The sequence below is a fragment of the Dromiciops gliroides genome, chromosome 1, assembly GCF_019393635.1.
Source record: "Dromiciops gliroides isolate mDroGli1 chromosome 1, mDroGli1.pri, whole genome shotgun sequence".
NCBI classification, from domain to species: domain Eukaryota; kingdom Metazoa; phylum Chordata; class Mammalia; order Microbiotheria; family Microbiotheriidae; genus Dromiciops; species Dromiciops gliroides.
The window spans coordinates 631,068,736-631,082,275 of record NC_057861.1 but is presented as its reverse complement, the minus strand read 5'-3'; the positions used below and the strand labels follow the sequence as shown (position 1 = coordinate 631,082,275).

At 39.8% G+C, this 13,540-nt stretch overlaps 1 protein-coding gene across 2 annotated transcripts in view; it reads right to left on the bottom strand.

The window, feature by feature from the left end:
- Positions 1 to 4,418: 4,418 nt before the first annotated feature.
- The window catches only part of CRAMP1 (cramped chromatin regulator homolog 1), a 115,091-nt gene continuing 105,969 nt past the window's right edge, over positions 4,419 to 13,540 (bottom strand). For both annotated transcript variants that reach the window (XM_043969770.1, XM_043969764.1), the window contains exons 17-21: positions 12,644 to 12,724; positions 10,528 to 10,759; positions 9,476 to 9,640; positions 7,999 to 8,144; positions 4,419 to 6,158 (exon numbers count right to left, since the gene is read on the bottom strand). In XM_043969770.1, coding sequence (XP_043825705.1) covers positions 5,994 to 6,158; positions 7,999 to 8,144; positions 9,476 to 9,640; positions 10,528 to 10,759; positions 12,644 to 12,724 — 789 coding nt within the window. In that variant the 3' untranslated portion in view covers positions 4,419 to 5,993. The remainder of the gene's footprint in view (positions 6,159 to 7,998; positions 8,145 to 9,475; positions 9,641 to 10,527; positions 10,760 to 12,643; positions 12,725 to 13,540) is intronic.

Below are 13,540 nucleotides of genomic sequence, written 5' to 3'. Positions count from 1 at the left end.
TTTAAGTGAGACAGGGCTGTATAAAGTCATCAGTCTCATTCTCTCCTCTAGAGTCACCTAAGTCAGGTGGCAAGACATAGGTCAGGATGGCTCTAGATAGTGGGAGACCTAAGCCTTTTAAAAACTAAGGTCTTAGGCAGCTAGGTGGTGTAGTGGATAAAGCCCTGGATTCAGGAGGACCTGAGTTCAAATTTGACCTCAGACACTTGGCACTTACTAGTTGTGTGACCCTAGCAAGTCACTTAACCCTCACTCCCCTGCCCAAAAGAAAAAAGCTAAGGTTTTTCCAGGGTCTTTGTCTGAGGCAACACCCATTCTGTGTTTCAAGGCTAGGTAAGAATTGAGGCAAAAGATGGCCTAGTTTGCCTTCTCCAAAGAATCAATCCTGCAGGGGAAGACCCTCAGGGTTTCTGGCAAAGAACAGAAACAATTACTATTTACACACACTCTGAGCCTATCAAAATCCAAATAATGAATTAGTGAGGGTTGGGCTGGAACCTAGTATTGACCAATCTGTGAGAGTAAAAGATATTGGGTTTAAAGGCTAGTCAGGTAGCTCCATTTGAATCCCAGTGGGCTTTTTCAAAGCCTGGTTTTCCAGAGCTATATCTCAAGAAATCATAAATAAAGATTACATGAGATGGGAGTTAATCGTCCAGTTGTTTGTTTGGTTTTGTTGGGTTTTTTTGGGGGGAAGGTATTTTTAGAATAAGTAAGTAGGGAAGGAAAAAAAAACTAGCCCACAAACCTCAAGATATCTTTGTTAAGTATAAGTGATGAAAATTTATATTCCTTTTCATATGTGGGGAAATGGGGTACGGGTTTGGTTAGGGGATGGGGTTCTTAGGAATTCCTCTTTAAAGAATTACACCCTCTGGGGGCAGCTAAATGGCGCAGTGGATAAAGCACTGGTCCTGGATTCAGGAGTACCTGAGTTCAAATCTGGCCTCAGACACTTGACACTTACTAGCTGTGTGACCCCAGGAAAGTCACTTAACCCCAACTGCCTCACCAAAAAAAAAAAAAAAAAAGAATTACACCCTCTTGCACACAAAAGTAGTTAGAATAAGGTGATAGTTTATTTAGGAGCAAGGGAAGGGAAGGGTGGGGGGAGGGAAACCATGAAAGAAATCCTTGGACTTTCATGGGGAGATGGGCATAAAGTACATGGCTCAGAGGTACCAAATCCCCTCAAACAGGAGACTGGAAGGTACTTTTATAGAGGACTGATGGGGGTGGACCATCTGTCCGTGAAAAGTTCCTTTAGTGAGAGAGGACCATCCCCCACTGGTGGTAGCTGGGGGAATTGGGTGAGGGGTGGCTACAGATCCCTCTTCAGAACGCTAAGGCCGCAGCCACACCCAAATTTATCTCCCCAGGGTAAGGGAGACCAGAATGAAGGGTAGGAATCCCAAGCTAGCTCAGTCCGATTTGGTTCAGCTTATCTCTCTAGGCGTTTTCTGTCCTCTGGTTTAGTTTCTCAAGGAGAAGCTTCTTTGATGTGCCCCAGAGAACTTCTGGGGTGCTCTGTACCCCATGACACTTTGGACAGAGCACCCACATGTAAGGGTATGATTCCCCTTGTGGATGGAGAGAAGGAAGGGAGGGGGGCAGCTAGGTGGCACAGTGGATAAAGCACTGGCCCTGGATTCAGGAGGACCTGAGTTCAAATTTTGGCCTCAGATACTTCAGACACTTGACACCATCTGTGTGACCCTGGGCAAGTCACTTAACCCTCACTGTCCTGGGGGAAAAAAAAAGGAGGGAGGGAAGAAGAATTTATTAAATGTCTATGTGTCAGGTGCTGTGCTAAGCACTTTAAAAAAAATATCTCATTTGATCCATACAACCTCCCTAAGAAAAAATTGGGTTTAATTTTCCTTTAGCAGCTGGTTATCTCTTCCAGAAATCTAAATTTCAAGTAATAGAGATAATTTATATCCATTGCCCGTAGAAAACACAAATCAATACAGAAAAATCAAGCAGAAAAGGACTCTTATTAGATCAAGTATTAGTATGTATTTATGCACAATAATAAAAACAGATTTACAAGTTTGAACTGGAAATTTAAACATAGGAAGTTTAACAGCTTTTGTTTATTATATTAAATAGCCAAAACACCTTTTTTTTTCCAAAATTGGTAAAGAATAAATAATATAATTTACAATATGGTACAAAAAATAATCAGGAAGGACAGGCAATCTGCTTTATACATACACTGCATATGTATATTTATAATCTATAAAACAAATTCACATCTCAAACAAGCCAAAAACCTTAGATGATATGGCTTAACTATTTTTCAAAGAAACAGCAAAAAATTCTGCTGCCAAACCATAAGCTCTAAAGCCAGTTATCCTGTTCCAGTAATGTATAACAGGTTGCTGTAGTGCTTCCAAGGTTTAATTTACTTAACATTACTTATAAATTACTGTGGAATTAGGAGAGCTATAAAGGTTTGGGAAGCTGTTTAAAAAAAACAACAACAAAAAAAGAAAACCCACCAAAGTGCAGTATTCCCTTAGAAATGCATCCGAATATTTAAATTTCTTCCTCAGGGGTTTCCAGCATCAGTACACAAGACATCTCTTTGCAAAACAAGTTTGAGCTCAGTGATGTGATTTGGTTTTAAGATGTAGTTTTTAAAAGGCCATCCATCCAGAAGTTATATCTTGGGGTAGCCTCGTAAACAATGGTAATTCCTATACTTAGGACCAGGAGACTTAGGGGTACAGAGGAAATACTGGTAAGCTAATTGTTTTCAATTAACTCTTCTCCTTGAACAATAAATTCTACACGTAGCAGACTCAGACTACAGTATATCTCATTAAGCACTATATTGCTATAATGCCTCTGCATTCTCTGAAAGATACAAGAGGAGATGCCCATCTTTGTATACTCCACACAAGGACGAGGGGCCAAGAATATCAATCAATCTTGTAAGACCCAGAGGTTCTTACTCAGTTCTGAAATAGAACAGGAGCTTCAGAGAAATTTGCAAAAGATCTCGAGCATATTATGGTGATCAGAGACAGAATTTTTAAGGAACTGATCTGCTTTAAGCTCAAATGCACATAGTATGCTATAAGTTCATATTGAAAGGTTAAATCCACTTGAATGGAAACAAAATAATTCTCCTACTTTCTGACATATGCTGGTCTACTTTTGATTCACTGAAAGAGTTCTATTTTTATACATATATTTATAAGGCTAGGAGAAATAAATTAATTTTTTGCTACCATGTATGAAATTTCCCTTAATCATGGCAAGTAAAAATATCCATGTGACCTGTTGCCAAAGGGAAAAACAAATGTCTTCATTAGTAATTCATGTCTGTCACTGGTAAGGAGGAAGAAAATTTTAGGTATCTGACAAATCACTTTCTCCTTCCATCCTATTCCAGCTGCCCTAAGCCAACTGCCCAAGATATTATTTGCAGCAACAAGATATTTACTTAAATTGAGTTCCATATATGGCAAATAGAGTCTGTTCCAGAGACTCAAAACAGAGGAACTTCTGATTTTTAAAGTCTTTGAACATGCTAATTGTATTATTTTTCTTCCCCTTTCCCTTCAATTTAAAAGCAGCTAGTTTCCACTTGTTAGCCCTAACATTTCAGAGCTTTTGCTGGGTAACTAGGTCAAAAGCATTATCTGCTGGCCACATGGTCATGACACAATCGGTCATTAATTCCAACAATATTCCTGAAAGACTCCTTGGCTTTTATGGCATTAGAGTACAGAGTTCAGGAAGACTAATGCTGATGCAAACTCAGCCAGTAGAGTTTTAATCCATGACTAAGGCAGATAACATGGGCTGGAGATATTCCTTAGCTCTGTTGAGTTTGGAGAACCCAACCCAGAAAATGGTAAGGTTGGTTTAAAGAATATACAACACAGTGCTCATATCACTTGAACTGACTGTACCATATTCCTCCTCTCCTTTATTTTTAGTTATATGCTGCTACTTTCCTAAGATCCAGGAAAAGCTTTACTCATAAGCTGCTATCAGTGAGGTATCACACAAGAGGTCTGGGAAAGTGTTTCAGGATCAAGGGAGTGAAACCACAACATGAAAACTAAATGTTCTTCATCCAGTAACCCTGAATGTCCCCCCTTGTTTTAGGAATAAGAAGCCTGTCCTTTATTATTGCAATGAAATAATCTCAACCTGTGAGATTCCAAGATTCTTTATATGGAGTAGAACATTTTATTTCTCCTAAAGCCTAAATCAGGCACCAGTCTAGGCCAAAATATCTATGGATTATATATGTCCAAAGAATGAGTTATTCATCAGCTGGGGAGAGAAGCCAGATCGAACAAGTAATTAACAATAACCTCCAAGGCTACTAGCCCTGCCTAAGAATATTACTGAGAGGAAGAAATGCTACTCTTAATTTCAACAAAGGTGGAAGTAGATAGAAACACTGGGCAACAGGCTAAGTGGATAATGACCTCAAATTAAATGTGTCAGATGGATGAAGTCACAGATGACACACGGTGCCAAGGTTGAACTTCATCACATGGATGCCTAAATAGGTTGGGTAAGCAGAACTGGCTGTTAAGACATAATTGTGGGTAGATTTAATGGGTTCTCCTGATATGAATTGACTGGAGGAGTTTATAAGACCTCAATCTAGGAAGGACATGGCTTTTGTGTACTAAGGAGCTGACATATTTATATAAGCCCTTGTTCTTGAATTCTCCGAATAGGACAAAGAGAACTCTGGGCAAGAGTGAGAGATTCTCAATGGTCACAGAAAAATGAGGACCAAGTGTCTATGTGATAAGAGGACAACATATACTGAAAGCCAACTAAAAGGAGAGGAAAATTTGATAGAGAAAAATCACTTTATTTAAAAATACCCAATTATTAAGGATCACTAGTTTTTTTTTCAGATGTCAAACAAAATTCCACAAAAAAGGTCTTCATCCAGAGCTGAGCAAATGATGCTTTGGACCACCCTTAAAGAAATTAGGCAAGTGGGAGGGGGAAAGAAATGTTAACTTAAATTAGGTATTGTTCTTTAATGGTTCCTAATTCACAAAATAAAAGAGCGCTCTTTTTCTCCCTCAAAAGTTTTTTAAAAAATCAATGTTATCTGCATAGGACATGATTCTTTACCTGTCCTGTTAAGTAAGCCAGAACCTACAATTAAGGGATTGGGTGATGTATTGGGTTAATATTTAAATAGTTGGTGGTAGGAAAAATCCTTGCAACAAAGCGAAGGCTTTGAAGACCAACATTTCTCCCTCTGCTACCCCAGTTACTATAAGGCCTTTATCTGTACTACCATCTGCCCTGGAATGCAATTATGATCAGAAAGAGCCCAAGAGATGCTGTGCTGGCTTCCCCAGGAAAGAAGGAATGCATCATGGATTATGGAACTACCATCCCTTTACAGACATAGTAACAGAATGGTAAAAGGATTAGTTGGAGGAAGGCAGTAGTGACTTATGCCCTCCCACCAGTGAGCGTGGCTTAAGATTCTCCAGGATTTAATGGCTATTCCAAGGCACTCTCAACTTCTTCCCTTTTAAAAAAAAAAAGAAAACTTGTAGTTTCTCCTTCAGCTGGAATGTTCAATACAATAAATTTAGGCTTTAACATAAGACTAATGTTCATCTGCACCCCAAACCTGACACAAAACTAAGAACATTAAATAAGGACCCAAAGTGCCTCAGAAGGGGGTACTCTTACCAACAGTCTTAACTCATGCCATTCCAGAGAACTAGTTCTTATTCTTTCCAACCCCATCAGTAGCCCCAGCTCCTCTTATGGGAATTCATCTTTAATACTGTTCAGTGATCAGTTCCTCCTGTATGATAGATTCCAGGATGCACAGCTGTTCAAATTTTAGAAGATGCTGCCTTTATTGAGTGGGACATTAGGATTTTCCCACACCAACCATCAGAGGAACAATCACACAACATCCACTGGTAACATCAGTCCATCCTAATTGTGGCTACTATTGTGCTCATCACTTAGCGTGATCACTGTGAAAGGTCTCCCACTGGAGGACCACCTCCACCTCCATCAAAAAGGACCTCTCGACGACTTGACTCAGTGATTGACAATTCCTGGGCAAGGTCATTGAAACGGGAGATGTAATCAATGCTGTTTTCATTCATCATGCATACCAGCTGGGAATCCACAACCTAAAGGATACAGAAATAAAGGGAAATACTGCAAGTTAGATAAATGGGAATCACTTAATTCTAAACATAAAGTACCTTCCTAAGTTCTGGGAGACCTGACAGGAAAGTGGGAGTATTGGATGAATATGAAAATTCCTTTCATGGCTTTCTTTACAGATCTAGTCATGGAACTAGATTGCTGCCTAGTCAAGTGGGAGAAAATAACTTGAAGATTTCTGTAACTTTTATAAAAAATAAGATTGTGTCCTAAATATCACCACTAAACTCAGACTCTTAGGGGTTTTTTTTGTTTTGTTTTGTTTTTTTTAGTGAGGCAATTGGGTTTAAGTGACTTGCCCGGGATCACACAGCTAGTAAGTGTTAAGTGTCTGAGGCCGGATTTGAACTCAGGTACTTCTGACTCCAGGGCCAGTGCTCTATCCACTGTGCCACCTAGCTGCCCCATCTTGTTTTTTTTTTTTAACCAATATATGGAAATGATTAAAAGCAGAGTCGGGCAGCTAGGTGGCACAGTGGATAAAGCACCGGCCCTGAATTCAGGAGTACCTGAGTTCAAATCCGACCTCAGACACTTGACACTTACTAGCTATGTGACCCCAGCCAAGTCACTTAACCCCTCATTGCCTTGCCAAAAAAATAAGTGAGTGTACACCCTCAATGTATACATTTATTTATAAATTAAATGCATGTTGTTATACTAATAATTATGTTATAAAGAATTATGAAAAAAAGACATTTAACAAGGATGAGATAGAGATGAAATTATATTTGTTCCTATAGTCAATAGGGAGCCACTGAAGTCTGAGTTGAAGAGTGGTATGGTAGGACCTGCATAGGGAAATCACTTTAGTCACCATTTGAAGATAGTCCAGAGAGGAAACTTGAATGATGGAGCCTAATTAGGAAGCTAATGTAATAGTTTATATAAAAGAAGATGAGTGTCTGAACTACGGTGGTGACTGAGTAGAGAAAGGAATAAAGATGCAAGAGATGGAGAGGTAGAAACCAAAAAATCTGGTAACAGGTCAGCTTTGTTGGATAAAGTGAGGTGTCAAAGATGACACCAAGACTGAGAGCTTATGTGAATGAAAAGATGGTGCCTTTCACAGAAAGAAGAGTCTGGAAAAGGAGAGGGTTTGGAGGGAAAGATAGTGTAATGAGTTCCTCTATCTGCTCATCCTGTGCAACTCCCTCAGTACTTTCCAAAACAAAATGCAAGCTCTCATTCACTGGGCACTACCTAGATGCAAGGCTAAGAGGAGATTTGAAGGGGGAGGGGAAATATATAGTAGATGGTAGAGGTCCCCAGTGGCAAATAATCCTGTCAGAGTTATAACTACTCCCCGTTGATTCCACCAGACTCAGAAATGGGGAGGGTAGGAGCTTTCAGAGTAGAAGGAACAAAAGATTCAAGCAGTCAGGGGAGGTGATGAGTGTGGGTGTGGTTGCTGGAGACAAGATCCTCAATCTATAAATCCCTATCGTGAAGGGTAGGATCTAAAGTACCTTTTCAACTCTCCAGGTGATTGATCACACAACTAGGGGCAGTTCCTTCTTTGGAGATCTAATTAAAGGACTTGAAATGGCAGATGATTACATACCTTTATCCCTAAAAGTATTCAAAGAGGGTTGGGGGTAGAGAAGGAGAACAAGTAAAAAAGTATTCAGGGGGCAGCTAGGTGGTGCAGTGGATAAAGCACTGGCCCCGGATTCAGGAGGAACCGAGTTCAAATCCGGCCTCAAACACTTGACACTTACTGGGCAAGTCACATAACCCTCATTGCCCCGCAAAAAAAAAAAGTATTCAGATCAGGTTAAAGTCCAACATCAGAAAATATACCTCTGCAACATCAGACAGTGATCGGGAGACAAATGAGTCCCGAGAATTTCCATCCAGCAGGCTAGGGCCGAGTAGGGAAGTACCACTGGCAGTCCCAACAGGAGTTGGTAGCATTTTCCGGCCTTTCTCTGGTGAGATGAAGCTTGCTACAAAGTAGAAAGAAGAACATAAAAATTATTAAACTCTTTATTTTTTCTAAAATAATGCTGAAAATTAGAGTATATTAACACAACAATGTATTGGTATACTTGATTCCTGACTTGAGTGAATAAGTACCTCTGCATATAGCTCAGATTCAGGACCATTCTCATCATCATAAGTCAGTACAGTTCAGTACAGTTATTGGAAAAAGAATGGTAGGTATAATCCCAAATTAATCTCTAATACTAGCTGTTCTTACTCATCATTCATAGTGTTTTATTTCTTTTAAGAATTGTAAGGCAAAGACTGATATGGATGCTAATTCCCATCAATCTGGGGGAGGGAGGGGAAAAAGGAAGGAAAGAGAGAGGAGAAAGGAAGGGAACCAGCAAAGAAGCATTTATTAAGGGCCTACTATTTGCCAAGAACTGTGCTAAGAGCTTTACAAATATTTTTTCAAATACTATTTCACAACCACCTTGTGAGGTAGGTCCTATTAATATTCCCATTTTATAGTTGAGAAAACTAAAGCAAACAGAGGTTAAAGGGACTTGACCAGAGTCACACAAACAGTAAGTGTCTGAGTCCACATTTCATCTTCCTGGCTCCAGTTCTACTGCTGTATCCACTGTGTTACCTAACTGTCTCAAGAGACCAATTTAGGATTATTTTAGGTTGTAATTTAGGAGCAGGGGCTGAGTATAGACATCTGTGCAACACAATCACATTTATACACTTAAGCTCTATTTTATGCTCAAGGTAAAAGTATAGTACTAGAAAAGGAAATTCCATTTCTATTCTGTTAGTTCTGTATATATGAATATTATGCATCCTACTGTCGATTTTGACAGACTGGGGTAGAAGGGAGCAAGCTCTACTGATTTAAAGAATATTCAAAACAAGGCAAGAACTGCATACAGCTGACAAATAACAGGGTTCCAGCTATGCAGAGGACTACTTGTAAGTAAAACAAATTAATCATTCTGTTGTAGTATTATAAACAAATTAAAAGGCTCATTTCAGAAAACAAAATAAGTACAAATCATCCACAAAAAAAGGAAAACAAAAGGAAGACCAAAGTTATGCTCTACCCATAAAAACTACCATCACTAGAGCTGCAAGGGAAGGTGTTTTGAAAGGATAGGAATCTCTGGGATCTGCTTCACAACAAGTTCTCTAAGGAGTAAAAGCAAGACCACTAAGTAGCTCACTAGGTTCTAGGGAAGGGACTTTGTAAAACAAGGGAAGCTTCTGGCTCAGGTGCTTGCTTCTAGGGAAGAATGTTCTCCTGGGGGTCAAGGGTCTGAGTTTACTGTATTGTATTAGAGAAACTCACAAAACAGGCTGCTAAGAGAGGAGTCTGTGGAATCATTGGGGTACCACTGGGGATCATGAGTTGGGGAGGCAATCCAATTCTGCTGAGGGCTGCTGGATGGGGATGGAAGACTTTTGGAGCTGTCACTGCCATTCAATTTTGCCGGAGAAAGAGAGACTCCTTCACCTAAAAAATAACATTGTATCATTAAAATTTCAGTTAGAAGAAAAAAAGATCTGATCTAGTCCTTACTATGCTAGCCACAGCAGCTGAGGTCTACTAATGTAAAAATAGTATAAACTTCCAAATCAAGATGAACAGTATTAACTGAAACTTCCAAAGGGAAGTTGTAAGACTTACAGTGCTCTCACTCTGAAGAAGGCATCATTTTGTTATTTTGCAAACACTTTTCTCTAGCCAATACATCTAGGAGCATGGCTAAGTCCAGTAGAACATCAAGCATTAATTTCATCCCCACTGACACCACAGTGGGACGAAATGAATTGAGTACTGATTAAGCAACTACTATGTGACAGGCACCGTGCTAAGGGCTTTACAAACATTACCTGGGAGGTAGATGCTGTTATGATCCCCATTTGACAGATGAGAAAACTGGGGCAGACAGAGGTTAAGTGACTTGCCCAGGGCCACATAGCTAGTGTCTGAGGCGGAATCTGAACAAATCTTCCTGACTCTAGGCCCAGCACTCCATCCAGTGCACTACCTACCTGCCTCTAAATCCATCTCCTAATTCCTTCTCCGAGTAAAGACAAAGTAATTGGGTTAAATACATCTAAACATTGACGATTCTGTCTTCTGTAGCCACTGGAAAACAAGCTCACTGGCCATCCTTTCTTCCAGTAATGCTTCTCTAAGGGAATCAATCTAGCAGGATTTTCTCTTTTTCATTTAAACTACTGGCTTCTCAATAACAAATATCTTTTGAATAAATCTGCTAAAGACCCAATTAAGAATCCTGAGACTTACCTATTGTTTGTTAAGCAATACTATTTTTGTTTTAATGGGGAGCAAGTGCTTTCCTGATTCCAAGGAACAGAAGAAGTATTACTTACTATATTGGCCAGAACTGATAGCAATCTCAATGATGGAATCACTGATCTGAGTCGAAGGTTCTCCCTGAGATAACACATCCTCAGGGGGTCCAGGAAGGGAAATGTCTAGCAAAGCAGAGACGTTGGGTGGAGAAAGCCGAGTACTGGATCCCTCCGATGTAGGAAGGGGAGTAGAGAGGCCATTCTGGAGAGGGGCTTTGGACAGTTCAGACAATGACAGAACAGGTGAACCCTGAGGAAAGAAAGAAAAATACAAAAATTATCACAGCAAAGGGTCAAACAGAATTGAAGACCATGTAACATGGAGAAAAACTCCTAATTCTCAGGCATAAGACTAAAAATGCTTCAGATATCCTGAAAAAAACCCTGTCATTTGTTCATTTCAAAACTGACAGGGAAAGTAAAATTAAACCTAGGCTTGTTTGCTTCTCTCCACTAAAGTAAAATTAGGTTCTCAAGATCTAGAGCTGGAAGTGAAAGCTCTTTTTTTTTTGTTTTTGTTTTTTTTTGTTTTTTTAATGTATGAGGTATTTTATTTTTTCCATTACATGTAAAGATAGTTCTCAACTTTTGTTTATACATGCTTTACAATTTCAGATTTTTCTCCCTCCCACCCCTCCCTCCCCCCTCCCCTAGACAGCAGGTAATCTGATATAGGTTATATCTATATATCTCTATACATATACATATAGATATATATATACACACACACACATATATATACACATAATAACATTAATCCTATTTCTGCATTAATCCTGTTACAAGAGAAAGAATCAGAGCAGTGATGCAAAACCTCAAAATAGAAAGAAAAAAAAAACCAACAGCACCCAAAACAAAAGAAATAATATGGTTCAATCAGCATCTATACTCCACAGTTCTTTCTTTCTTTTTTTTTTCTTGGATTTGGAGATCCTCTTCCATCATGAGTTCCCTGGAACTCTTCTGTACCACTGCACTGGTGAGAAGAATATAGTCCATCACAGTAGGTCAACACTCAATGTTGATGATACTGTGTACAATGTTCCTCTGGCTCTGCTCATCTCACTCATCATCAGCTCACGTAAGACCCTCCAGGTTTCTCTGAACTCTTCCTGCTCATCATTTCTTACAGCACAATAGTATTCCATTGTATTCATATACCACAACTTGTCCAGCCATTCCCCAATTGATGGGCACCCCCTCAACTTCCAATTCCTTGCTACCACGTAGAGAGCAGCTATAAATATTTTTGTACATGTGGGTCCCTTTCCCCCTTCCATGATCTCCTTGGGCAAAAGACCTAAAAGTGGGATTGCTGGGTCAAAGGGTATGCACAGCTTTATCGCCCTTTGGGCATAATTCCAAATTGCTCTCCAGAATGGTTGGATCAGCTCACAGCTCCACCAACAATGCATTAGTGTTCCAATTTTCCCACAGCCTCTCCAACATTTATTATCTTCCTTTTTTGTCATTTTAGCCAATCTGATAGGTGTCAGGTGGTACCTCAGAGTTGTTTTAATTTGCATCTCTCTAATCATTACAGATTTAGAGCATTTTGTGAAAGCTCTTTTTGTCCAAAGCCATCTTCCAGATGGAGAAACTGAGGCCCAGAGAAGCCAAGTGACTTGCCCACATTTACACCGGCAGTAAAGCAGCAGAGTCAGCATATGAACTCAGGGCTTGTGGCTCTTTCCACACCATCACAAAGGTTCTGAGAGAGAACTTGCTTTGCCTGAAGCCACCAGTGAAAGCAAAGATGTCAAAAGGTAAGACCACACTTAGGTTCCCAGAAAGCTGTGCTAATAAAAAGGTCTCTGGAAACGCATTGCAATGTCAACCAACCCTAGGCCTACCAGTGTCACCAAGAAAGGAGGTAACTTCACTGGCCAAAAAAAAGGTTCCAAGAAGGAGGTGAGATGTTGAGTCTACAACTCTATTTGGAGAAGAAAAGGAACAAAAGGAAATGAAAGCAATTCCAAACTAGACAAAAACTGGTAGGCTGTTCACCTATGTTCTCTAATTATGCAGGAGACAATAAAACTAGGACCATTGGCTAGACAAAGGTAGATCCAATGTACTTGGGAAGATGAACTCTGGTTTAGTGGCTCAGAACCTGCACAATGCTCAGACTCACCTGGAAACCTTGAGTTACGGATTCCTGTTCAGGCCTTGTAGGGATACTGATGAAAGGAACACGGCATTCACTGCTTGTGCCCTAGAAACAGAAAAAGGATAGCAGTTCACACATATAGACACTACAGCTATTTTTACAACTACCTTGTGTGAGGTCCATCTTGGATCCTCCTCATTTTACAAATGAGAGAGAAAACAACATAGCTACATCCACAGAACTAGCAAGCGATGAGGTCAATGCTCTCTGACTCGTAGCTTATTTGGATATATGTACTGCCATGTACCGGAAATCAAAATTCCAAGCAAACATTTATAAATATATCAGTTCCTATATAGCAGAAGTTATCTCCTCATTTAAGGGGCTTCCTAAAAACTAAAGTCAGAGAAAGATAAAGTCTAACAGTCTGGAGGGGTAGCTCCTGAAACTACAGGTCAAACAATGTAAAGTTTCTTCATATGTTTTGCTCTGATTGTTTAGTACCAAAAGTCAGCTCATTCACAGCAGGGTTCAGATCTTGGACTTGAGGAAAGCTGGGGCTCCTGAACCTCTTAAAGGTTTTATGCACCTGTTTCAGAAGCTAGTACCTGGATCTTGTACAGTATGCAATGACAGTATTGGGGAGTTTTATAGCTTTATTCCTCCAAAAGATGGGGTAGGGTGGGAAATCAAATAATATTGCGAAGTAAGTAAAAAGAGACCTCAAGGATTATCCAGTCCAACTACATGTCCATGTAAGAATATATTCTGCAACATTCCCGATGGGTGGCCATTCAGACTGTGCCCTAATAATGATTATCTAATAAGGCTGGACAGCTCCACTGGTTCAAATGTAGTCATGAAGGCAACACATATCAAGTCCAAAGGACAACATTTCAAATATTTCAAGACAGTATGATC